Source organism: Limanda limanda, chromosome 12 (assembly GCF_963576545.1).
Source record: "Limanda limanda chromosome 12, fLimLim1.1, whole genome shotgun sequence".
In the NCBI taxonomy this organism is placed as follows: domain Eukaryota; kingdom Metazoa; phylum Chordata; class Actinopteri; order Pleuronectiformes; family Pleuronectidae; genus Limanda; species Limanda limanda.
Genome location: NC_083647.1, coordinates 16,333,217 through 16,359,594, shown reverse-complemented (window position 1 = coordinate 16,359,594; position 26,378 = coordinate 16,333,217). Strand labels below are relative to the sequence as shown.

Here is a 26,378-nt window from a genome sequence, read left to right as displayed (position 1 = left end):
TATTATTAATACCTAAATGGTATCCCTGTGTTTCCTCTTAATACTTTGTGTAGATATGGATACATAATTTATGAATAAATTCCTCCAGTAGCTTGCGACGGATATAACTGTTGATAATTCAGTGAGCCGCAATGTCTAAAATATTGAGCTTGAGTAAAATAGGGATAATAAAGGTTTAAGGCAATGTTTTCTTACACCGGCGCCCACATATAAAAGCAGGTCAAGGGACAAAAGAGCAAAACAAGTCCTGGGAGATCAGCTGATAACCAGTGGACTTGGAAAAGAGGATTAGATGTGCTGGTCAGTGCAGGGAGAGCAAGTTCTTTTCTCCTTTAGGTCTTGTGACAATCTATCAGCTGCAAAGAGGAATCAGCAATATGGAGTGTATTTCGAAGTATGGGGATCATCATTATGTTTCAATAAAAAGAGCAGAGCATTTATTATATCATTTCTTTATATATATAAATTGTAGTACAGTTGACATGCAACCTCGCCGCTCAAGAATGACAGCAGGATTACAGCAGGAGCTTTATTATAGGTTATTGCACAGTACAGTGAATTGAACCGTGCAGGTGTCCATATAATATGATGATAATATAATATATATATATTCTGCATGCAGAAAGAAAAAGCCTGGAATCAAACCACTGACCTTCTGGTTAATGGATGACCTGCTCTACCTCCTGTGCCACAGCTTGCCATAATAATAATAACAGTAATAACAATAATGATAAAAACAACAACAACAACAACAATAATAATAATAATAATAGTAATAATAATAATAATAATAATAATGGTAATAATAATGTCTCCAGCCCCCCCTCAAAGGATGAGTGGTATAGACAATGGATGGGGGGTTCAATAATGATAACACAAACAACAACAAAAACAATCATCATCAACTTCAGCAGCCGTACTTCCGCCTCAAAAACAATAATCATAATAATAATAATAAATACAAATAATTATTGCACCGTTAATAACAATGTAATAAACTTCGCCCCCTTGCTCATGTTGCTCGTGATTGGAGGCTCCATTAAAACTCTGGGGGGGGGGGAAGTTGTGAACGTGTTGAAGCTGCTTCTCTTCCTGCAGGTGAGCAGGGGTGTGTGTGTGGGGGGGGGGGGGGGGGGAGGGGTCTTGATAGGTTATTTCATTGGCTGACAGCAGCAGCAGCAGCAGCGGTGGAGTCGGTGGTGGTTGTGGTGGAGGTGGTTGGGGCTTGGGGGGGGGGGGGGGTGACTCTTACCTGTACCTGGGCGGAGGAGGAGGTGGAGGAGGAGGAGGAGGAAGAGGAGTGCCTGCAGACGCTGCTTTCGTCGTCGTCGTCCGTCTCCAGCCCGGGACCAGGTTTCGCTCCTTGCTGCAGCCCGGAGAGGTAGAAGTCCGCCAGCAGGGCCGGGAGCTGGACCAGCGACTGCACCAGGACTCCCAGCATGGAGCCGATCACGTCCTGGAGCGAGGAGAGAGTCAGCGAGTGGCTGCAAGGTGAACCACCATGTCTCTCCTTCTTACCTCCCTGTTTGTGTGTGTGTGTGTGTGTGTTGGGCTGTCACGCCTTGATCTCTCAGGTGATTACTCTGGTCAGGTCAGAAATAGAAGCGTCTGCGCAAATCCTCCTGGAAGTGAGAGGTGGAGGTGGAATGAGGAAGTGGCCCGGAGCTGGAGCCACAGCACACTTCTGATCACTGTCAACAACTGAGCGATCACAAACTTTACATGTCCGCTGGTGTCTTGGGACGGGGTTCAGTCCCTGGCCTGGTGGATTCAGGTCTGAGTTATCCTCTACGTCATTTACAGAGAGTTGTAAAGTTCATGAGTAAACACTCTCTCATGTTGCTTCACTGTGAAACACAGTATCTGTCCACAGAACATGTGACCTCATGCTACTGGTACATTTTCAAGTACTCTACTTTAATACAACCTAATATATTTGAACTTAATCTGATTAATTATGTGTTAGTTTTCATGTCTGCTTCCCACTATTGATTATATGTACAACATGTGTATTCAAAACCGATTGTAAAGTTACCTTACAGATTAAGCTTTCACATTAAAAACATAGGATCAGTGTAAAGGATCGGTGTATGTTATGCCTTATTTTATGCAATATCATTTCATAACAGACAATAGTAAAATGACCACTTACATTATAATGAATAGAAAATAGTTACCTTATTATATATTTACAGTATATAAAACTGATTGGGATAATTTTATATTGACTAGGCTACTTTTATTTTGGTATTTTGCTTATATAATTCTAAAAGGCAGGGTTTTTATTACAAAAAAGAAAATATTTGTTGTGCAGTAATACAATACAATGCAATTTACATCGTATTATGCAATACATTTATTCAATTAAAACCATAAAAGAGCCAGTTACTTTACAGATTATAAAGGGATTATTTTACAATAAATGGGCAGCTTTTGTTTTGATACACTACTATACTTTGTAGTGTAGTTAATACTTCTAGAACCTCTAGTTTTTTTATGTAAAAAACCCTTCTAAGTCCATGTATTAAGCTATTTTGTAAAGTCGTTATACTTACTAAGTCATAACGTCAAAAGTGAGTCTGATTTAATACTTAAATCAGAACACCAGCTGCCTGTTAGTCCATGCTCACTCTGCAAGTCTCTACCTGTTACATGTGTTATGTGTTTTTCTGGCTATGTGTGTGTGTGTCTGTGAGGAGACTCTAACTGTTCCTCACATGTGGTTCAAGGTCTGGATGCCCCCCTGCATCAGTACCCGGTCTCGGAGTGGCACCTGTCGGGTCTGGATCTGCTCCAGTTGACCTCTCAGGAGCTGGAAAAGTTGGGCGTGCGCAAGATCGGACACCAGGAGCTGGTTTTGGAGGCCGTGGAGAAGCTCTGCTCTCTGGTGAGCGAGGATGCTGAATCATGTGTGTGTTAGTGTGTGTGTTGTGGTGTGTGTTGTGGAGGTAATGTGCAAGGAGAGCTGTGTTGTCTCGTGTTGTTGTGGTATCTCTGAAACCAGAGAGAAGGGAAGAGATTTTTCCCACCACTGCTTTAGATGCTGTCGGACAAATCCAGTGAGATCACACGGCAGCGGCTCTTTTTTCTAATTGCTCGACTTTTCTTTTTTAAAATGAAAATCCCCCCTTGACAAGCACATTTCATCGTAAACGTTATTTTTCTAGCCAACTTCAAATGACTAGTCATGCTTCAATCGCAAACCAAAGCAGATTTTGAATAACAAAGCTTCCACTTAATTCTTTATATGCAAATTGCTTCGACGTTTTGCAGTCAACTAGAGAAAACACGCGTCCCGTTTTTCTGTCGCCTAATTCATTTCCCTCCCTGTCCAGTTTCTAGAAGTGGTTTCAGGACACTTAAGTAGCCGTGTTGGTGTGTGTGTGTTTCACTGGAAGGACTAATTGAGCCGGACAGTACCAGGCCAGGCTCCAGCTCCGGTGACGTAGCGACAGCAGACTAAAGCTTAGGCTGCTTAAACTGCCTGTTGTCGAATTATTGAAATAACTGTAACACGCATTGAAATAATCATTAACAGCATTAAATGTTCAACCCAGCGTCTGGTTGAGTGTGTAATACATTTGTGGAAAAGGTTTTCCTGCAGTTAAAGCTTAACAAAGTACACTTGAGCGATATTGTATAAGGACAAAATAACAGAACCCATACACACCTATGTGTGTGTGTCTGTGTGTGTGTGTGCTTCTCCTCCTCCCCCCCCTCGTTCTCGGAGCTGCATGAAGTACTAACACTGTGCTCATTCATAAAAAGCAGCCGTCAGACACTCACATGAAACCGCACAAACACACTCAAGTGCACAGTTACATAATTAACAGCCGCAGCGTTTGAAAGACCATGAAAAATTCATGGCCACTTGTCGACGGGGGGTTGTTCCGGCGGGTCGACGCGTAACAACAAAGCCCGACCGGTCCGAACCACTTGACCAGCGGTGAGGGGGGTCACGGCAACAACCTGCTCCTCCTCCAGTGGCCGTCATGTCTTCACATCTCATGTGTGGCCAGAAAACTGATAACACACACAGGAAATACACACGTTTAAAGACCTTTAAAGTATTTCTGTTTCATTTAATCCCTCGCTACACTTTGATTTGTTACCAGTAAGTATCAAGTTTGTGATACCCTTTATTTATGTAGCATTGTGGGATTTATCGAAATGTATAAGTTGTGTTACAACTCAAGGACACCATCTTCGTGGGCTGCGTAAAATAGGAGGAAACGGTCGACAGAGGACAGTTCGCCCTTACCGATGTCGCCTAGCAACAGAGCTGCAATCAAACACGACAAGAAAGTTTTAGTCCATTGTTAGTTATTCAGTTGAGTCGAGGCCGGATACTTTACATTAAAAAGTGTAAGCATCAGACTTTTTGAATCAGAATGAATGAAGAATCATGGGAAAGTTGCTCTGTGTTTAAAGGACCGAATTGTCAGCCGCATTCAAAGAAGCAGCCCCTGAATTGGTCTTCCCTCAATGATATAAATGGAAAAGTCAGAATATTACAATCTAAAAAAGATGATGGCATGATAGACTGTATCACAATATATATTATCAGGATATAACACTACATTTATTGTGATAGATGACCACATTTCACACAATAAGAGTCTCATAAAAATGCATCTTAAAAATTAGGCCTCTGCCTCCTGCGTAGTGAGGGACAGAAAAAGGGATTGAGTGTATTTCCGAAAGAGAACTTCTCCTCTAACCAGTTGCATGTGTGTTTTCGCTGGTGTGCGCCCACTCTCCAGACATACGGCATAGGTGGAGAGAACCTGCGAGGTCTCACGGAGAAGCTACGTGCCGTCGCCCACACCCTCCAGATGGGCATCCAGAGCCGCTGGCGCCGCAACAGCTACGATGGACGGAGCGCCACCAAGCTGTCGGCCGGAGTTCTGCAGGTTGTTGTGGAGCTCATCACCTCCGCCAAAGGACTCTTCTTTCTGCTCAACAGGTTTGTAAAGTGGGGGGGTTATCTAACCGTTACATGCGCAGCACTCGAAATCCACTTTGACCCCCGCAGCTATTTGCGACTCAGAAATGTTCTCTGCTGTGTCTTATAAAAATAGTTCCTGCTGTGGTTTGTGTTGCTGTGGGTTTTAGGTAAAAAAGGATATTTACAGGTGAATTATTGACTGTAAATAGGAATGTTGTGGTGTACGCACTGACTTATTGTTTACATGGTGTCCCCTGTAGCTAAAACCTGCCTTAAACAAGTCCATTCTGTTTGTGGTCCTTTGTTTTCTATTTTTGTGAGTCTCCTACATCCCTTGTTCCTCTTTTTTCCGTTTTAATTGCCTGTGTGTGTAATTAAATAGTCCAGACTTAAATTGAACCATAATCCTCCGTCTTTCCAGGTATCAGTTTATACAGCTAAGTGGAAACACCTCCACCAAGAACATATTCAGCTACTGCAGAGAGCTCGGAGAAATCGTCCACAAGGTCGGTCCATTTACAGCTTTACAGACAATATTTAAGTGTTTTTGTTTACTTCCGATCTGTGAGAGTGAGGGGGGTGGGGCCATAAAATATTTGCTCCCAGTGGCGAGGCAAATTGCAAGGTGGCTTCATGTGAGAGGTCAACTTTGGCGAACTTTGTTCTGCGATTTTCACTTGACATTCACGTTTGTGTGACAGTACCCTAAAGCAGTTAAGCACATATACAGTTCCTCTGTGCCCGTCTATAGGGCTGATAAGGCCAAACATTATATCAAGATAATCGATATTGATTAAAATGTCGCATTATTTTTCTTCCTGAGTGACGCCGGTGGTTTTAAACTCGTCTTTATGGGCAAAATATAACACTTACAAAATGTACGTGTTATAGATCCTCGCTCTGCTTGCACAAGGCATTAGAAATATATTCATATATTGGACTTCTGATATATTGCTATTGATCTATTGCAATAATTATTGATATGGTTTGTTTGCCCTGCCCTATGTCTGTCCAGCTGATGTTTGTTTTTTTTATCAAATGGAAGAACTGAATGCAAACTGAATGCCTGTGAAACTTTGGTACATTTAACTACACACGTGTTCACGTTTGTCTGAAGAGGAACCAGACACGATTAAACCATCGTTCTGGTGTTATTGTCGTGCACACTAAATTTCCAAAGAGGAACTACAACCTCTGATTTCTTTTTAAGTCAAACCCTTTGCTCTAAAACGCAGCAAGAAAAAACAGAAGCAAAAACTCGCTCCCTGTTCTTCAGTTCAGGCTGAGTAATGCATTCTTTATCTTTACATTCCTAGCATATTTCAAGGCGGCTGCAGGTCCAAGATGCTTACGTTGGCAGGTCTGCCAGAGATGGGAGAGCTGGGATTTTGTTTTGGGTTTTCCACTTTGTGATACGAGGGAAGTGTGAAAGAAAAGGAGGAGGAGGGGGAGGGAATATTCATAACTTGGTGTCTGTAAAGTGGGGTAGAAAGTTTTCTCGGGCAGCACAACAGACAGGCCTGGATCTGTTGTAGTGCCTAGGGGAAGGAGGAAGGGAGGGAGAGAGGGGAGGGAGAGACGGGAGGTGGAGAGACAGAAGGAGGAGGAGGCTGAGAGAGGGATTGCACCGCCAATGTTAAATTACTTTTGACTCCTGGGGGAGTGTGCTTTATCTAACAGTCAGCAGAGAGCAACAGGCAGAGAGAGAGAGAGAGAGAGAGAGGCCGTCAACTCTGGAACAACGGTGTAGTGACATTAGAGAGGAAGAGGATGACAGGAGTGAAGACGACCAAACAGAGCTAGAGCTGCAGAGATAGGGTTTAATGAGACAGAGGCAGTAGTAGGTGGGGATCAAGGAGTTTATTTATAACACTACTACAGTCAGCTGTGGACGCCTGCCCAGCACAACAGGTACAGTTTCCACCTCTTTGATTGGATCATTCTCCCAAAACCTGAGGCTGCTTGTTTTCTCTCACTACGCTTCACTGGTTAGATTAGCTAAAACCAGCACTTTAAGATCTAATATGTAATAAATCTTCATTGAAATGTCTGAAAACAGCGAGACCTGTGTTATATATTTTGTAGATTTGTGAACTTACGTTTTCCAAAATTTTTTCCGACAATGCTCAAGCCCTGAGGAAATCTCCAATTTTACTCAGGGTAACAAGTATTTCACTTGCATCATATCTACTTGACATTTGGTTTTGCTCAATGTCTGATATAACTTCCACTGTATGACAAAAGGAAAAATACACTGGTGGCCAGTTAGCAGTGTTTTTCCTTCCATTGTTTGTATTGGTTGTAATGGAGCAAGATAATTCATTGCACTTTGCTCCATAATGAGAAGAACATGATTTGCACCCCAGGTGGATGTTCACGTTACATATTGTTTGTTAAGTCTGTTTTCTGTTTCTTATTCAAATTTGAAAAACAAATAATTCAGATTTTTGTTTTATTTTTATATTATTTTACAGTAGTGTTCAATACCCTTCAAACCTCAGTTGATAGATACTGCACATCTGAGAATAGAATAGTCTGAACCACATTTTTCGGTTTCACATGTTTCCAGTTTCACAACACTATTCACCGGAGCTGCAACAAGCCTACGGGACTTTCGTGTCTGTCTCGGTGTTTAATAACCGTCCCACTATTCTCATGGACTACAGGAAGGAAACAAGGATTTCAGAGGAGGATTTAGCCCGTTGACTCTAATGAGATATTCTTTGGCTTTGGAGGTGAATCAGATTTGGGCTTGTGGAGCTTTGTTTTCATTCATTGAGTGTGAAGTGAGTGGTATGTAAGTTAAAACCTTCACAGCTTTGTTTTTTTAGGCCCTCTCAGAGGTTGATCATCGTCTGGCTATTGTTTGCTCAATTCCTGTTTTTGAACTTGTGAGAATGACTGTCAAGAACTAAAGAGTTTTATACTAGGAGCGTTTTGTTCACTGGGGTTCAGGGGTTATGTAAATTCAGTGTTGACGTGCTCACCTGTTGAAGTGACAACAAGTGACTAATTTCTTTGGGGGACTTCCCCTGTTCTCAAACTTCAGCCATTGTATGTGTTCAAGTTTCGAATCACCATTATGACTAATTCCATTCACAAAATCCCTGGTAATGGATATAAGGTGTGCAACCAGGTTACCTGTTTGTGTTTGCTGGTGATCTCTACCCATGTCCGTTCATTTGTGTTAAAAAGATTATACAAAGACTGCTGCATGTATTTCCATTACACTTGGAGGATGCATGACTTGTGGGTCAGGAACGAACCCATTACATTCTGTTACGGATCCGGATCCAGGATTAATAGATATGGCGTTTTTTTGACACTTTCACAGATTACCCCCGAAATAATTCATGTACCTGGATGAAAAACAAATATCTAGCACATTTAGGGAACTGACCTATAGGAGTGTGTGCAATTTGGTGTGGCTTGATTAGCTTTAAGGGAACTGTTGGGCCTTGGCAAAGGAATGTGCTAGACTCTATAGAGGCATGCGTTTAAGTTAGTAATTAAAAAGCCTTGGCAGGTGAGCTGAAAGGTCAGACATGAGCAGGTGTTTTTGAAGAGACGAGAGAAAATGAAAAATCCTCAGACGTCATCTATGGAACTGTCATCATAGTATTCTCAACCTGTGGAGGAACACTTTGTTTCACACACACCTTACAGCTGGTTCACATTACACAAGCCATACCATACCATATCAATGACATCATCGGCATCTCATTTACCAAAGCATTTACACAGCATTACACACTAGCGTCATCAAGGCTAGTTGAAGTGAGCTCCCGGGTGTTTGAGGCCTGTGTTATCCAACAACCCTGTGACATGTGGCGGGCGGTCAGGAGGACCACGACCTCATCATGACGTCTTTTTTGGCATTCTCAAAATTCACACCACATCCTTCACGTCGAAAGAAAAGGTCTCTTATTTCCTGTTAGGCTGAGTGTGTGTTGGTGTGTGTGTGTTTGTGTGTGTGTTTCTTCCCACACCCTGGGGGCGACCAAGGTCAGCAGTCAGCTGGTGTTGTTGGGATCCCACACTGTGGTTGTCAGGTCTTCACAGTAGCACACGTTTAGTCGTCTTTGAACCAGCCTAGCAGGAAGCAAAGTTCCGGAGAAAGAGACAGAGGGAAGGAGAGAAGTGTGTTTGAACTGTGAACTTGGATCAGAGAGCGAAATGAATTTGCGAAGCATTAAGTGAAGGTATGTAATATTAATCGTAGTTCTGCAATAAAAGAAAACAGCTAAAATATAGCTTTCCTGTTGCAAAACATAACTTGCTTTTGACGCAAGAATCTCCGGGTGAAATTATAACTAAGAGCTGTTAATGTTTAACCTTCGTTTTTAAGGACAACATGTCTCAGAGACACGTCTGTGACTGCTTCTTTTCATTCAGTGGGTGACATTTGGGCCAGTTACGTTTGTCTTTAACAGTGAAGATATTATAATGGCCAACAACATGTGACAACAACCCAATCAACACGTCCACTGAATTCGAGCTGCTATCAGATGACCTATTAAAAGTGCAAGAGGGAGAAAATCATAAGAGGCTTAAACACAGACAGGACCGATTTGTTAAAACAGAAAAAAAAAGGGCTTAGAGGCGTCAAACATGTGAGTGGTTTGAAGGGAATGATTTTTATGATGTGTGGGGCTGTAAAATGAAAAAAAGAGAGAGCACGAGAGAAATATGAGGCTGAAGAAAGACAACATGGCAGGAGATGGAGGAGGAGAAAATAAGAGTCTGATTTGGGCTGAAAGATGAGAAGCAGGTGTTACAGAGATCTAACATGGTCCCAGTTTGTCTGCCAGTCTTTTTATAGCAAGTCTGTGACCTGGCAGAAAATCATCTACTGGTCAAGTCCAAGTATATGAACAAGCTGGGAAGACAGAACCCAACTTTAAGGCTTTGATATATAAGGCTTTGATATTCTGTATAGTGTACAATGAGCTGCACATGACAAAAAGAAAAGAACTGTCTCTTTGTGCCTATAGTCAGTGAACATGCATGCACAGTCATGTGTGTTGTTGCATCTTTCTCTGTTAGTTTCAGCCTTTGTGTGTGTGTGCGTGTGTGCGTCCATGCATTGCCACGTGCACTCTTGCGTCTCCTTTCTTTTCCAGAGAGCTACACCCACTTAATAAGTTGCCTTTTGTCTCCTAGACGACTATGGACGGACCAGCTTTCAGGCACAAAGCGCCGCTGTAAAGTTAGATCACCGCCTGATCAAGCCACACAGCGTCCCTCACAACAACACAACACACACACACACACACACACACACACACACACACAACACAACACAAGACCTTTCCTTAAATCAAACCAAGCAGATGCATGTTTCTTTGCAGTGCAGCAGAATGCAATGAAATGAATGTGTTTCTTCTTGGCTACACTGGAGGTCCCTGATGTGATTGTCATTAAATCATTTCTATGAAGGTAACTCGATTCTTACTGCAGCTCATTCTGCACGGGGCTCTAACACAGAGTCAACAGTGTGATCGCGGCTTTAACCTGCAAACCACTGTAGTTGCACAATGAATAAAAGGTCGATCAGAGGTGATGTCTTCTTTTGATCACATTGAGTTTTTGTTATTTACAATTATAAGTGGTACTCGTATTGGTCATTAAATGGCAGAGCTGCAGTTTGTCCTCACGTTTCCGCCCTGATATCTGATCCTCGGCCTCTTGTTCTGGTTTAGTGGAGGGAGAACTGAGAATCTCTACAGAATCTGCACTGATAGAGACAAGAGTTCCTCATAAGGAAAAACCTGAGGGGGTTTCCTGTGGAAAGAGAAGCAGTTGTTTTCCAGTGAACGATTTGAATTAATATCTTATGAGAGCAAAATGAATAGAAGAGGGTATACAAGTGGAGTGGGGACACACTGGAGGCTGTAAGGAGCTAAGCATGTCTCCTTATGTCTCCTTCCCTCTTGTCTCCTCTTCCCCTCTCCTCCTCACAGGCCTCTGCGTCAGCAATGAGACACCATGACCTCTGCAAATGCATCATATGCTGTGTGCAGACACCTTGAAGTGTACGACATATATTCAAACTGACATGTGACAGATATGTTGTGAACGTGGAATGTGGCGTCTCTTTTGTTTAAAGGATTTTATAATAGATGTGTTTAGCACTTGTTAGATAACCGGATTCATGTGCATACATTTGTGTGTGTGAGCGTACAGAGACACAAGGTCGTCCTCACTGTTGAAGCCGTGAGAAGAGTCGTCTCTGCTGTTTTCCCACCACGCCCCGCCTTCATCAGTTTCAGTGCAGAAGTGTACCTGTCGCCCCCTTTACCCACGTGAAGGTGTCATTTCCTTTTCTGGCTGAGTTAGAGGAGAAGTGCAGTACAGGTTGCGGAGTTGTGTGACAGAGCTGTATGTCCAAGAAGCTACGGGCCAAATGCTGGAAAGAAATAGGTGTTACGAGATGCAGAAGTGATAGAAGATGGTGGGAGGCGGCAACAGGTTTAAATGTCAGCCTCTATTAGCCGAACTGCCACTTAGAACGTGGATTTGGACAAGTCCTAAGATTTCCAGCCCAGGGTGTTAACTCTGATTTCAGGATTTACCCACCACTGTCTCTGGTATTGGCTTAACAGTGGTTAAAATAACATTTATATTCTTATCTCAGTTGGATCTGGTTTATTATGTGAGTCAGTTGGCTGCTTGTTCCAGCCCTTTGCTTCAGACATGAAACTATGACCTTTTCCACAGACATTCGTGGGCCTCATAGGATGAACCCCACTAATTTTCATTACATTTATACATTCAGTGACATTTAAATGTACCGGACTATTAGGTTAGCTGATAAATGTAGTGCAGCCGTTCATGTCCCCGGCAGGAAATGTAAGAACTTGAGTGACATTGTCCAGTACTTCAGTTTAAACATCTGCAAAACTAAACTAAAACTCAGCAGTCCATCAGCATATCAATCAGAAGATTGAGAGATTTGTACAGTGGTGTGAAAACAACCATCTTATTAACTAGCTAACTTAGCATTACTTTAAATTTTCAGCCAGAAGGTGCGCTAATAATAACTTGTATACTCTCTATCAAATTACACATAACTAGAAATGATATGTTCTTCATTAGACAGTAAACAAACACAGTCAGATTAGTAGCGAAATACTTTTGCTGCTCCGGTGGGCATGGAGATTCTGGAAATACAGAACGTTTTTTTCAGTATCTCCGGACAAACACCACGGGACAATATAGCAACACTTACAAAAACAAACACCGGTTGACGTGAGCAGCAGCAGCAGCAGCAGGAGTCATGGCAGAAACCTCTCGGGAGTCGTACCCCCCACCCCACCCCCCCTTGTGTCACAGCCTTTAATTAGCCCAGAAATCCAACCGAGCTCACTGTTGATCCCCTGTTACATTTCACAGGGATTAGTTTCCCCTTACGCTCCTTTCTGCAGCTCACACATCATCAGGCAGTACGAATTAGCTTACAGGCAGGTGATGTGAATATTATGTCCGATCAAAAATCATTCTATTCTAAATCTTCTGCCACATCTCTCCAGCTCAGACGCCTCGTGTAAGAGTATTATCACCACACCTTTCCTCCCAGAAACCAGAGATTGTCTCTTTAGTTCCACCGTTCAAGTGTGACACTGACTTCCTACATGTCTGTCTTTGTGGTAGTTGCACACATGCACATATACTGTACATTGTGTGTGTATGTGTGTGTGTGTGTGCCCATGCATGCTGGTGGGGATTAGTGTGAGTCCCTGGATTAGTTGGACTTTGCTCATCATTGGACGTGTCGTTCCTCTGCTGCGCTGCTAAGATCTTAGAATATTTGTAATGTTGTACGTATTTATTCTCTTCTACACTTATATACTTCTTTTATAACGCCTTTTAAATGCCAATAGAGGTCTGGAAATGTGCCTTCTCTTGCCTGACACCAGCTCTCAGTTCCGGACTCACGCTGCGAAGAGGAAATAGGGCAGAGTTTTGAGCCAGTTTGTCCTAATTCCACTAATCAATATCAGCGTTATTTACCGTAGGCTGCTTGTGTCGTGTTGGTGTTCTGCTCTGTGACACTCATGTGGTGTCACTCATCCAACAGGATTCCACTGTCCATGACAAGGAGAAGGACATCATCTCTGTAGTAAGTGTGATATTTGTTTCTGTAGTTCCAAAATGTCATTTTAATGTAGATTTCTTGTTTACTACTGCATGCTGAATATATCGTTTTTGTGTTTCCATCACCAGTGCCGTCAGTTAGTGGAGGTGTGTGATGAGATCCTGAACTCCAGCGCCGAGACGCTTCTTACCCACACAACTCAGCTCGAGAGCGTGGACCTAGTGCCCGTGGCACCGGGTGATCAGCTGGTAAAACACGCTCTCCTGACATTTTGCTTTAAATGCTCACAGATGTGCATTCTTTATAAATCCTAAAACTTTTTCTGTACTGTACGTGATGTTTTATTTTATACAGTCACTGTAATTCAAGCGTGTAAATTAAACTTTCTGAATTAGATTTCAGAGGTTCTTATTCAATTACCTATGAATTATAAGACATAAGAGGTGATTAATCCATTGATAAGCGAAGGAATAGCTGGCAACTATTGTGATCGTCAAATTATTATTGAAATTATTTTTAAGTCTCTGTTTTCTGAATCGTCTTTTTTACAAAAGCAGTAACACCAAAGACTTTATAACGGTTTGTCACATCTGTGCAGCATCTTTCCATCTCATTATTATTATCATCATTTTTAAAATGACTTACCCAGTGAACAGTGAACTAATTTTCTCTGTGTCTCCTTCTCTCTCGCTCTCTCTGTCACTTTCAGTTTTCATTTTCCGCCTTCATCACTGCCTGGACGCTTTCATCACCGTTCGCTTCCACTCATCACTTCTTTCATCTGACTCAAGGTTCTCGCTGAACCCATTTCTATTCTTTTTGCTCTCACACACACATGCTCTCACATCTTGTGGTTGATAGACAACTCTTATTTCCCTGCTGCCTCTTCTTTTCCCTAAAGTGCTTCTCCTTCAGCTGGTGCATTGAGTACAATCCGAACTCTCTTCTTTGTCTCTGCATCATATAGTGTTTTTGTTCAATGCATTTGTCTCGTTCCTTCCTGTCTGAGCTTTCAGCTCATATGAGAAAGAAACCTCTCTACTTTATGAGTTCCATTGCCCATCTTGGGCAACCTTCCAAATATCCATCAGAGTGGGGTTTAGCTTTTTGTTTCAGTGTCTCCATAATTTTTTTACATTGATCATCCTCAATTGACAAGAGAGGAATTGATTGGACCACATCACCGATAATGAGGTCTGTCCTCCAATAGTGGGAGTTAGCGGAACTAAAGACAGAAAGGGAAATGAGAGGCAGGAAGAATAATAATTTCACAAACACTAAATGTACAGAACATAATGTTCAGTTCATAAATTTAAATGAACAAGCTAGTGTTTCTTCTTTTCTAACCCTAAACTTCAAATTGAAATGTATTCAAAAGTCTTAGTTTAAGCACATGAAGTGTATTGTTACATTATGTACTTGTGCAGTTCTCTCTAGGAATTGTAGTTCCCAAATCCTTAGTACATTCTCATTAATAATCTGTTGATACACCAGTCTCCACATATGACTTATATCTGATGACAGCAACATTATAGTTACATTCATGCTATTTAGTAAATTTATGAACACGCCCTATAAATGCTAACGTATGCTAACGTAACGTGTTACCATTGCCATTACATCGACCCTTGTAAGAAACTGTAATTTAAATTGAATAGCCACAGATATTTAAGGACAGGAAAGAAATAGATAGATTAAAAATGATATATTCTATGTTGTATTCATGAGGAATGTGAGAATTTTGTCCCGGTTCTTATAAATTGAAGGTTTGAATCTGCTCATGTATCTGTTTTCATGTGATACGTATTGATCGTTTGGTCAGGCCTGATCGGGGTTGTGATTATTTGGCTCACCCCACCCCCATGATGACTTAGAATAATCAATCAGAGCAGCATGAAGGGTAATTACAGCGTGAACCATCAATGCATCTGGAGACAGACATCGATATTTCCACAGACAGAGCAGTGCACGTGGTGATGAATGTCTTTGACTCAGTGAAGCGACATTCAGGTTCTTACTTTGTGCAGATGAATCAGCCTGAAGTGTCAATAACATCAAAACATACTTTCTCTTTCTCTCAGGGGATTGAGATAACGTCCACCGGCTCCAGTAACCATTACGTGACCGGCACGGCTGTTGAGGTCAGACTCTCTCCTTTCTTTTTCCTTTCTTTCACTGTTGGCTCACAGACAACGCAGAGTTAAACATCACTGACAACTCAGGGCTCTTAACCAACCCTCTGAGGAGCAGCGTGACTTAAACTTCCGCTCCTCTTCAACTGCAGAACAAAACTACCACTTCAGTTTGTCTCTTCAGAAGAGGTTACAGCGGGTTACAGTGTTTCGTCTCAGTGTTTCAGTTCTGTCTGATGTGTCAGAGAGAAGCAGATAACAGGTTTTATCTCTGTGGGTCAGGTGTGGCTCCTATTTCTGCAGGATATCACACTTCAACACTTTGTTTGCGCACATGGCACTTATCTACCTTGGTCTCTCTGGTAATGTTTTCAGGTTTGCAAAGCGAAAATAAATGTTCAATGATAAGTTTTCCTTTCTCAGATTTTTTAAAAGAACACGTGAACTCTCTTTTATCGTTTTTGGCAACAATATTTCATTTGGTGGATGTTTCTGAGTAGCAGTGTACAATGCTTTCTTTCTCTATGAATTCTGCTCTAAACAGTTTCAGGAATAAATCCCAGTGAAAGTACTTTTGTGTGACACGTTATTTTTAGCCGTTGGCTTAGCTCCATTTTTTTTTTACTGCCTTAAAATTAAGACCAATCAGTGCCATTCTGCTGCAAATACTTAGTATTTATAAACATATATTAAGGACTTCTTGTTCCAAATGCTGCAGACAGCATGTGAACAATCAGTGCATGACACATCATGGCATTAGTTGCATTTGTCATCTGGGTGTGCTATATTTACAGAGAGGAATCTACATAGGAATTATGACTTTACAAGTGGTGAATTAGTCAAATGCATTAACGATTTTCTTGGAAAAATAAATACCTTCCTCTAGAAGTAGCACAGATGCACGACCTTCTGAGAGACATCTCCGAGATCAGGGGCCTTGTAAAATAAACTAGCGAGTTAGGGAGGACGGACGAGTTATTTATCAGATAAAATAAGGAGGACTTGTTACATGGAGATGTTGTTTTTCCATGATGTCAGCATTAAAGCACCCTGGACTCTCCTGCTACTGCAGTTGCATCATCACAGTCGACTCTTGAAAGTGGACGTGACCATGAACACACACACACACACACATACACACACACCCACTCCATGAATGTGGGCATGATCTTTATACTGCTTCACAAAGATCATCTGATATGATTAAAAATACTTAATTCAGCTATGTGGGAAAAGAACATAATTTAAGTGTGTATCTTTTCTTATGTGTGTTGTGTCTTTCTCCTGGTGCAGCCTTCGAATGACGATGTCTACGTGAGGATCCTGGCTGGTGATGAGGTGATTCAAGTCAACAACCAGATAGTGGTGAGTCATACAGTGGTGGAGGAAGTACACAAGCATTTCAAGTAAAAGTGCCACGTCAACTTTTCTGCTTGAGTAAAAGTAAAGGTAAAGGTAAGTAAGTAAAAGTACTTGCAGTGTGAAGCCTATTCCCTAATGCAAAATGGCCGAGTCTCTGTAGTGTTTCTTCAACAGCGATGGATCAATGGACCAATTCCCCTATCATTATTGATTTCTTCTAAAAATATAAAAAAAATGAAAACATGTTACTCATTACATTGCACAAATGTAGTGGAGTAGAAAGTATTGATATTTGCTTGAATATGATGTAAAGTAAAATTGACAAATAACTGAAAATAAACGTTCTGTAGTAAAAAGTCTAATCTACTTTACTACTGGAAAGTACAGATACATAAAAAATTTACTCAAGTACATTAAGGAAGTACCACCCACCACTACAGGCCTGTCTGTATGTTGCACAGTATATTTGGGGTCTCATAGTTTTAGCTTTACAAAGTAAAACATAGTTCTGTCTTTTCCGTGTCTGTAACCTTCCCACTGGAATATTCCCCTGTGTGTGTCCGTGTCAGGTGGGCTGGAGCAGGGCGAACCTTGTGAAGAAGCTGCAGGAGAATCCCAGAGGAGTGACTCTGGTCCTGAAGAAGATCCCCGGCTCATTGAGACGCAAAGACCAGGTCCCACAAGTCACCGTCACAAAGGTCAGGGATCTCTAATGCCTCAACTCCACTCACCTCATATCTCAAGAGAGCATATAGCGTCAGTTCAGTTAGGTCACAAAGTCCAGCTCAGCCACTATCTGGTACCATGCATATCCCCGCTGTGTACTAATATACAGTATTACTGAAGATGGGGCCACACAGAGAGTGGAACAGCTTCAGGAGTGGAGGTTTGGAGCCTGTGGGCTGTTAAACCCAAACTGGAAACTTCCCAATCATCTGTGGAGCCATTACACAGCAGAAAAAAACCAGGCCAACCGTTTTTATTCCTGCACACACATAATTTGTATTATCAATCACTCAGTTTATGATAACTACATCCGGGGGGGGGCGAAGCATCAAATCGTCCTTCAGAAGCTGGATCGTTGCTGAGCTTATGTCGAGGGAACCTGAACCTTCTCTTGCATTTCCGTTTTACATCACTGGGGATCCGTTTCCATAAACACTCGCAGCAGTCGCTATGCAGACTGTTGTTTGTCTGTAGTCCCTGCACGGAATTACACACTGCGTCTGCACACACACACACACACACACAGACACACACACACTGAGCATTTCACACCCCCTTGTGACCAATACCATGTTAATCTCAGATGTAGCTGGTGGCGGAGGGTGTGAGAGATGTGAATCAGCTGTGTGTCTTTCTTCCTTACTGCCCTCACAAGATACCCTGTGTGTGTGTGTGTGTGTGTGTTGTTGACTCATATCCTGAGCCCTTGAGTGCGCGGATGGAGACCTGGGGAGAAGGCACCATTACTTTCCACATGACACCCGCCTCCCTAACCCTCCATTAACTCACGAGGACACACACATACACCCAGAGTTGAGTTTGCAAACTAACGTACCTGGTTCTCTGTTGATTTCTTCTCAGAAAGAGGAAGAGGACGAAGACGAGAGGTCAGGGGAGGACGAGGAAGGGGAGGAGGAGAATCCAAGGCACTCCATATTTGAGAGGGTCGCAGCTTCTGTCAGGTCCCTGTCTTTTAGGTAAGAGCTAAAGTTTCTGTAATAACCAGCTTTTCAGTAAATGTGGGCAATGTGGATTTCTTTTTTTTTTAACTTTATTTATCATTTTTCCATATTGAAAACCGGCAATGTGGATTTCTAAAACAACATTTACTCTATAGCAAGAGATTACAGTATCGTATTATAGAATAATTTACTGCGATTACTAATTTGCCGTTTAACACAACAAAAACAAAAAAGAATAAGAAAAATACTTTTTCGAATATTAAATGAAGAAACCCCAGAAAATGTCATCACAAATATGTTCTGTATTGATTATGGAAGTTAAGCTTTTTAAATTTCACAAAAAAAAAAAAGAAATTGCAAAATGATTTGTGATCCACAGCAGCACTCAACTTTTTCCTTGTAACAAATCTATTAAGAAGCATAATCACACATCTGTTTGCAGACTGAGCAGCTGAGACATAAGTTAAGTTCAATAATTTACCAAAGATTTCCTCCTACGAGCCCTTTTGACCCCGTTAATCTACCAGGAACCGGTAGGTTTGCAATGAGGTCATGACGCGAATGCCATAAATTCCGCTACACACCCAACACCCACGTCTGACTGGAAATGAGACAAAAGGAAGAGACGAGGAGAAAGGTGGATAGATGAGGGGGGTTGTTGGAGAGATGGAAGAAAAGTGTAAACACTAGGAGAAAAAAAAAAGGTGGAACATGAGATGTGAGGAAAAAGGTGGTGGAGAGACGGTGAGAGCTGATGGTGCATTAAGGTTGTAAATAATCCTGATACACTTCAGCTCGAGTGGAAGAAATAATTCTGGGTACATAGAGTCATATTTAATTCCTTCAAATGATAATCCAGGTTGTTATTGCTGTTTATATCCCTGTTGAACTGTCAACCTCATGTTCCACTTCACTCATGGTCTCTTTGCTGTCCGTCACAGGAAGGCCATTCAAGGGCCGGAGGTTCAGCAGCCGCCTATGGGACAGGAGGAATCAGAGTTGTCGTTTGATAAAGAGGTGGAAGGGAGTGTGACGCTCACTTCCAGTCAGAGGGGGCTGTCACCGCTGTCGGCCTCAGGTAAGAAATGTACAGAGGAAACCCAGGCGAGAGGTTTTCTGTCCTCAAAAGACCTCAGGATGTTTCATTTTCTGGTCTTTTTATAAACAGATTTTAAAGAGTAAATCAAAATGTAGCCGATCTATTAGAAAAATAGAAGAAACTGTCCCCCTGAAGATTCCAGACATGAACTTTGGAAAGTTTAGTTCGGACTTGGCCTTTTCCCATATGAAGCAGGAGGTTGTGTGGGTCAGGCGAGGGGGCGGAGCTGGGTGGAGCAAGCAGGAGGCGGGACGTTATGTATAGATTCTGCTGTTTTCATTTACAGCACATTAACACAAGCGTTGGCCCACTTCACCAAAAACTCTGTAATCTCGTCATCTTTCCAAGTCGTCATCTTTGCAGATGTCTTCGTTGATTCTCAGATATTTGCATTCATCCAGTTTGGCATCTGAAACGTGTTTGAATCAAGTCCTGAATACTCGTGTGTTATAATGTTTCAACACATGTTTTTTCTCAGGGGACTTTGAGGGTTTGGACAGTTTACGGCTCTCACCAGGACTCAGAAGAGACCGGTCCCGGTCGCCGTCGCCCAGAAGTCCTTCGCCCCTGCAGTTCGGGGCGTTCAGAAGTTCTTCGCCTCGCGGAGCCAATCAGGACACAGGGAGCATCACTTCCTGTCCTGAGATGGTGGGACGCACGGTGAGAGGAAATCAAGATATTTTTTATTTTTTGTTTCATCAACCACAACAGATAATGGAGTTTGTATTAAACTTCATTTGAGACACTGAATGAACTCGGATTCTCTTTTCAGGGGAGTAAAGACAGCAAGAAGAGCTCGACAAAAGGTACAGTGATTTATTATTTTATAGAAACATAAGACTCTAAAACTAAATTCAGGTTAGAGTCTAGATAGAACAACTGGAAAAATACTACTTTAGGATAAACAGATCCGTCTGCATGTGCCAAAAAATAAAATGAATTTAGTATTAATTTAATGATTTACTTATCAATGCATACAGATGTAAGTCCATTATGCCATGCATTTGTTAACTTTTGTATAGTTAAAAGGTGGAAAAGAGAAGTGAAATAAGAAACAAGAAAAAAGTTACAATCAGACAGGCAGACCATAGACTGTGTATACTGATGAACAATGCGTCTCCACCTGCTCCCACTATCCAGACATAAAGCCAAAATATCCAGGAATTGAACACTGCCATCTTACACATTTGGAGCCGGACTCTTTCACATTAACCCCGATTTTATAGCATCAAATAATTGGAAAAATAAGCGTGAATAAAATGACAGACACCACCTTTTAAAAAAAACACAGTTTGTGCAAAGTTCAGGTAGTAAAACAAAAGGTATTTTATCAGACAAAGGGTCTGACAGAAGACAAGGTTCAATGAACGAGGATAGAGGAAAGAAAATGAAACTGAAAAGACATCGTAAACACCAGGAACAAGATGACACTGGAAACGTGACAGCGACAGTCGATGACGAGTGAAAGACGAACTGACACAAGGGAGGCAGGGATGATTGAACACAGGTGAAACACGTGAGGAACAAGTACAGACAATCACAGGGGCGTGGAACAAAGACAGGAAGTTAAGTTACAGACACACAAGGAGCATCATTTCAAAATAAAATAGGAAGCGGCGAACTCAGGGGAAACCGAAAACAAACGCTGGAGCAAGTCAGCCAAAATTCTATAAAATAAATTCCAGACAAAACAGTTTAACGTATTTAAAACCAAGAACTAATACCTTGTTACACCCCCCACTCAGAGACAGACATCATCATTGTGTTTCATTTCAGGAATGACGACGGCGCTGAGTCGGCGCCGCGTGTCCTGCCGCGAGCTGGACCGACCCGACTGCGACGGCTGGCTGTGGAAGAAGAGGAAGGAGAGCAGCGTCTTCCTCACCCAGAAGTGGCATCGCTTCTGGTTTGTCCTCACGGGGCCGACGCTCTACTGGTACACCAGCCAACAGGTGGGCGTCTGGAAGTGAAACAAACCAAATGAATGAGGTGGTAGCCCTGAAACCCACATTGACTGTGTTTTAATATGTTACAGGAAGCATTTTTTTCAGATTTGAGTGGTGTTAAAGGTTTAGAAATAATTCATTATACGCTTATCAATTCCAAAGACACAGGGTTTTGAGGATTAGTTTCTGAAATAACATTCTCTTTTACAAGGAGAATTGGAGCCTTGTTGAAGGGGATAAAAAGTCGGGGATTTCGATATATTATGTAAGGAGAATGAAGTCAGAATATTAAGAGAATGAAGCCGTTATTGAGTATAAGGTTGTAATTTACGTGATAAAAAAAGTTATAATATTATGATAGTAACGAAAAAAATAGATTCAGGAGATGAGCAGCAAGGAGAAGGCCTCCTAATTTCTCATTTGATTGCAGGCCAGAGGTATATTTTTGGACGGCCCTCTTCTAAAATGACATGTATCCTGAAATTATGTCTCATAATATCACAACTTTATTCAGTAAATCTCTATTTGCGATACTCAAATGTACAAATGCAATGTAAACTAATAAATATTTATTTCCTGTGTTTTTCTTCCACAGGATGAGAAGGCAGAGGGCATGGTCAATATATCCAGCTACAACATAGAGAGCGCCGGAGAGCACAAGAGAAAATAGTAAGGATGAGCACAGTGAATATGAACAGGCTTTTTAATATTTGATCAATGAATATGTAGGGTTTTGTAGATCATAGATTTGATGAAAAGATATGGTGCTGAAAGGAGAAACTATTTTAGATTGAAACAAGAAACCTTATTGACCCCTGTGAACATTGTAAGATCTTTTTTGTTTATGAAAACTAAACAGCTGCTTAGCAAAGTGAATCTTGTGTATTTTTGTTGAATCCAACTGCTTCTGTGTTTGTGTGTCTACATCTGCATGTTTTGTGTGTTATGTTAATTCCCCTGCTCTGCCTCCACCAGCGTGTTCAAAGTTTGCCACCCGAGGTTTCACAACTTCTTCTTCGCTGCCGACAACGTCAGCGACATGAGCAAGTGAGTTCAGCCTTTGTGTTTCGCTCTTTTTTCTTCTTCTTTCTCTTTCTGTTTCCAGGCTCAGGGTATTGTTGTAATTCAAGTTTTACCAAAAAAATGAAATGCATGTCAGTTAAGCAAATAGTAAGTAGAAAAATGCCTCTGCACAACACTGATTTAATGAGTGTAAACAAGGCTCTGGATTGTGTTGTTGTCTGGCTGCACCAGTTCCATTAACATTTAGTGGTGAATTTATTTTACACAGTGAAGATGTTACAGTAAATTACTCTTTAACAGGTGTAGGACTGCACTGCCCCCTGGAGGTGACTTTTAGAAACTAAGTGTGTGTACCTGTTTTCAAATCACTTCTGTTGAAACTGAAATATTTATTGGAATGATTTGAATCATGAGATGTTTATTGACTTTATTTTCCAGGTGGATCAACTGTCTGATTACAGCCAAACAGATTCACAAGAAGCTTAGCAAAGGCCCCGATAGTGAAGAGGGTAAGTTGACGTTTTTCTTCAACTTTATTCACTTTTTTTAAATATTGTAGTCCTGTTAGAAGTTTTACTGCTTGAAAGAGACAAGCAGTAAACACAGGATGAAGTATGATGACTGTTGCCATGGTTATTTGCATCTTAATCTATGATTTTACACGTATTGTTCTGTTGTATCATTAATGTGAAACTGGTTTTGATCCGTGGACAGAATGTTACAGTGAGACTGAATCAGAGAGCGAGACATCCCCTTCACCCCGCAGAAGAAACAAGGTCAGTTACACACACACACACACACACACACACACAGACACACACACACACACAGACACACACACACACAGACACACACCATTCAGGGTCTCATTCACATCATGATGAGTTTCGCTCTGTGCCTCAGAAGGTGCAGTCCAACACTCTGCCTCGCCCCAAGGGGAAGACGACCAAGCCGCCATTAACAAGTTCTACAACAGGGGGCAGCAAAGGAGCAGGTTTGTACTTTGTGGCAACTCTCCTGCTTTATAATCTTTTCCTCCAATGAGTGATTTCTTTAATCTGTGAAGACTGAGTCCTACTGATGGATGTTTTAATAATTTCATTTTTCGACATGTTATTTTCCTAACTTTACCCTGCGGATATTCTCTCCAATCAGCCGTCCGCAAATAGATGGTTCACAACTGCTCCATGTGTGTGATGCGTTCAGCCAAATCCAACTGCCCCCTGTTTCCTATCTAATTCGCATTGTCTTTCTCCTGTCACTTTCGTGTCTCGCTCGCCTGGGTCTCCGTCCTCGTGAGAAGGCGTCCCAGAGGATGAGATGGGCAAGATGATAAACAACATAAAGGAGGGAGGAGTTTCTCTGATTGGCCACGAGCAGCCGTTAACGCACGACCACTTCAGGAAGTCGTTCATTCGACGCAACAAGAACCCCGTCATTAATGAGAAGGCGCACACGCTGCGGGCCCTGCAGAGCACTCTGAAGGTGAGGAAGAGATAAATTAACTTACAGAGGACAACTATTGTTTGTGGCATTGAACATGACGCACCGGGGGGAACACAGAAAGGCAAACTCCTCTACTGACTATGGGGAAAGGAGTCAAGGAGTCAGGTTTACCCTCATTTAAAAACAAACATTTAATCTAGTTTTAATCAAGTATTTCAATCATTTTATAATGTTTTATTTTATTTTTCTCATCTGAAATATTGGTTAACTTGTATTTGTGCACTAATCCTGCGTGATCTTCAAATTAATAATAATTAACTTTATATAGCATAGTGTCCTATGCTATATAAAGTTAATTATTATTAATACAAGAGATAAACATGTAGATATAGCAGTTGTAGAAGAAGATATAGCATGTTTGAAATTTGAATTAAGGAAAAATGAATTATACAAGGTTATTGTTCTCAATCATTGAAAAATCAGTCTAACAATTCATGTGTGAGTGCGTCCGTGTTCTCACTGCCGCTCCTGTTTGCTCTTCAGGCAAAAGAAGCGGAGCTGCAGCAGATCAACAAGGTCCTGGAGGACTCCAGCCTGACGGCCTCAAAGTACCGGCAGTGGAAGCATCAAAACGAAGAAATAGTCCAAGAAATCGAGAAACTGACCACGCTCGGGTCCTCCAAAAGCGGGGTTGAAGCGGTGGTGCAGCACGTGCCTGCTGAGGAGGTTGCCTTGGAAACCGTTGCCATGGAAACGGCCGCCACAGAAACGGCGGCTGCAGAAACGGCCGACACAGAGACGACCGCCGCAGAGACGGCTGACACAGAGACGGCCGACACAGAGACGGAAAGCGCGTACAGACTGAGCCTGAGCGAAGGAGAGCAGCTCGTAGACGCAGAGGCGTCTGATGTCCTCCTGGAGATCCAACCGGATTCTCCAAGCACGGATACCAGTTCAGTGTTAGACCTCTCCCTGGGGTCGCTGCAGGATTCCATAAACCAGCAGCTGACTGAGTACATGGATAGCGGAGAGGCTGCAGAGAACTATTTCTACATTTAAGCGCGAGCTGTCCCAAATCACGCCGCTGCAGAGTTGCTCTATTTAAGAAAATCAAGCTGCTTTGTCATGCAACAGAGCGAGAGGTGAACTTCACCGTGTGGTCTGCTGACGTTCACCTGAAATGATTTGTTCAAACTGCCACTAAATCAAGTTTATCAGTGAAATGCATCAGTGCGCACTTCTTATAAGAAACAAATTTAACTTTGTACTTGCTCAAAACCAATAAGACGAGTTTACAGCAGAGAGATGGACAATATTTGCCAAGTGTCGATCTGAGTTCAGTATATTTATGGATTCTAAGATCGTGTTGTTCTTATGATAAAAACAATCTCAAGTAGAACTTTTCTTAGAATTCAATTATAATTTGTAAAATAAATCATGCCTCTTTGTACCAATGTGACATGTAAATACACTTTTACTATTGATGCTGTATGTATTTGTTTATTACCTTAATAAAGGTGTAGATCTGAAATATTTTGCAGAGAAAAAATAACTTCAGAAACACATTTGCTGTTGCTCCTTTTTGGTCAAAGTCATGTCCTTGTTGTGCGTCTGCCTTGTGTGTACTTTTGTGTGTATGAACCATAAAAGCTGTGTGAGTGTGTTCCTCATTTCCTGAGTCTGGCATGAATGCGGCAAGACTCCTCAAGGTCATGTGACCCAGCTCCTCATCGCTGTAACCTTCATCAGCTTAATAAGAAGGTAGCGAGTGCATCACTGAAATAAGTTGTGAAGTTCTTAGCAAATTCTTTTTTGTCTGTAAGTATATCAACAGAAAAAATGTCATGTGTATGTTCATGTCCTTTGTGCATGAATTTCAGCCAATCAAGACTTCCTTCGATGCTCTGCATGATCTTTCTCTGTAGGAGGTGTTAAAGGTCGTGTCCCTGAATAAATGTGTAAGCCGTTCCTTTTCAGACCACACCTGTAAACCCATCTCCAAGGTGAAAATATCATATTTAAATTCAATTCATTCATAGATATATTAGTTTCGTGGACTGCCAGCCTGTCCAGGGTGTGTCAGTCAATCAATGAATCTTCTGTACAGCAGTTTTCATTCAAACAATGTTGCACAAACGGCTTTATAGAATAAAAACAATAACAACTATTCCCATCCACTCAGAATCAGCCAATTTTAAGATATTGAGGACACTTTAATGTTGATCTCTAAAATAATAAAACACCAAGAGCAGCTAAACAAAAGGATAAAAATAAGGTTATTCTAAAAGATATCAGGAAAAGATCAAATTAGATAAAACCAGAGATAAAAAAGAAAGGTTTTACAGAAAAAACTATTCCAAGAAAGTAAACAGTACGTTGCATTATATATAGTGTATATTACACTATAGTGTGTATTTTAGTGTATTGTTATGGTTGAGGTTTGCGTAGAAAACAAACACGCTTAACTAAATGCTTTAGATACAAAGTCAGTTTAAGTGACTGCATTTTCCAAACTAAGTTTATTTCAGTGCAAAAATCCACTTGAGCTCAATGAGCTCACATTCACTGATGGAAAGAACTAAACTGTTCATTCTGTCTTCAGGTCGTCATTCGTTCACATCAGGTAACTCAGAATC

The 26,378-nt window shown here is 41.6% G+C and overlaps 1 protein-coding gene across 1 annotated transcript; it reads left to right on the top strand.

The window, feature by feature from the left end:
• The first annotated feature begins 1,269 nt into the window (after positions 1-1,269).
• Positions 1,270-25,316, top strand: cnksr1 (connector enhancer of kinase suppressor of Ras 1). The gene is made up of 21 exons (XM_061083187.1): positions 1,270-1,491; positions 2,730-2,887; positions 4,764-4,966; positions 5,370-5,454; positions 13,029-13,070; positions 13,175-13,294; positions 15,128-15,187; positions 16,472-16,543; positions 17,110-17,238; positions 18,128-18,243; positions 19,170-19,306; positions 19,806-19,987; positions 20,100-20,133; positions 21,104-21,279; positions 21,869-21,942; positions 22,249-22,320; positions 22,735-22,805; positions 23,011-23,072; positions 23,200-23,290; positions 23,600-23,781; positions 24,286-25,316. The coding sequence occupies exons 1-21, from the start codon at positions 1,440-1,442 to the stop codon at positions 24,799-24,801; spliced, it is 2,634 nt and encodes an 877-aa protein (XP_060939170.1). The 5' UTR covers positions 1,270-1,439; the 3' UTR covers positions 24,802-25,316.
• Positions 25,317-26,378: the final 1,062 nt, after the last annotated feature.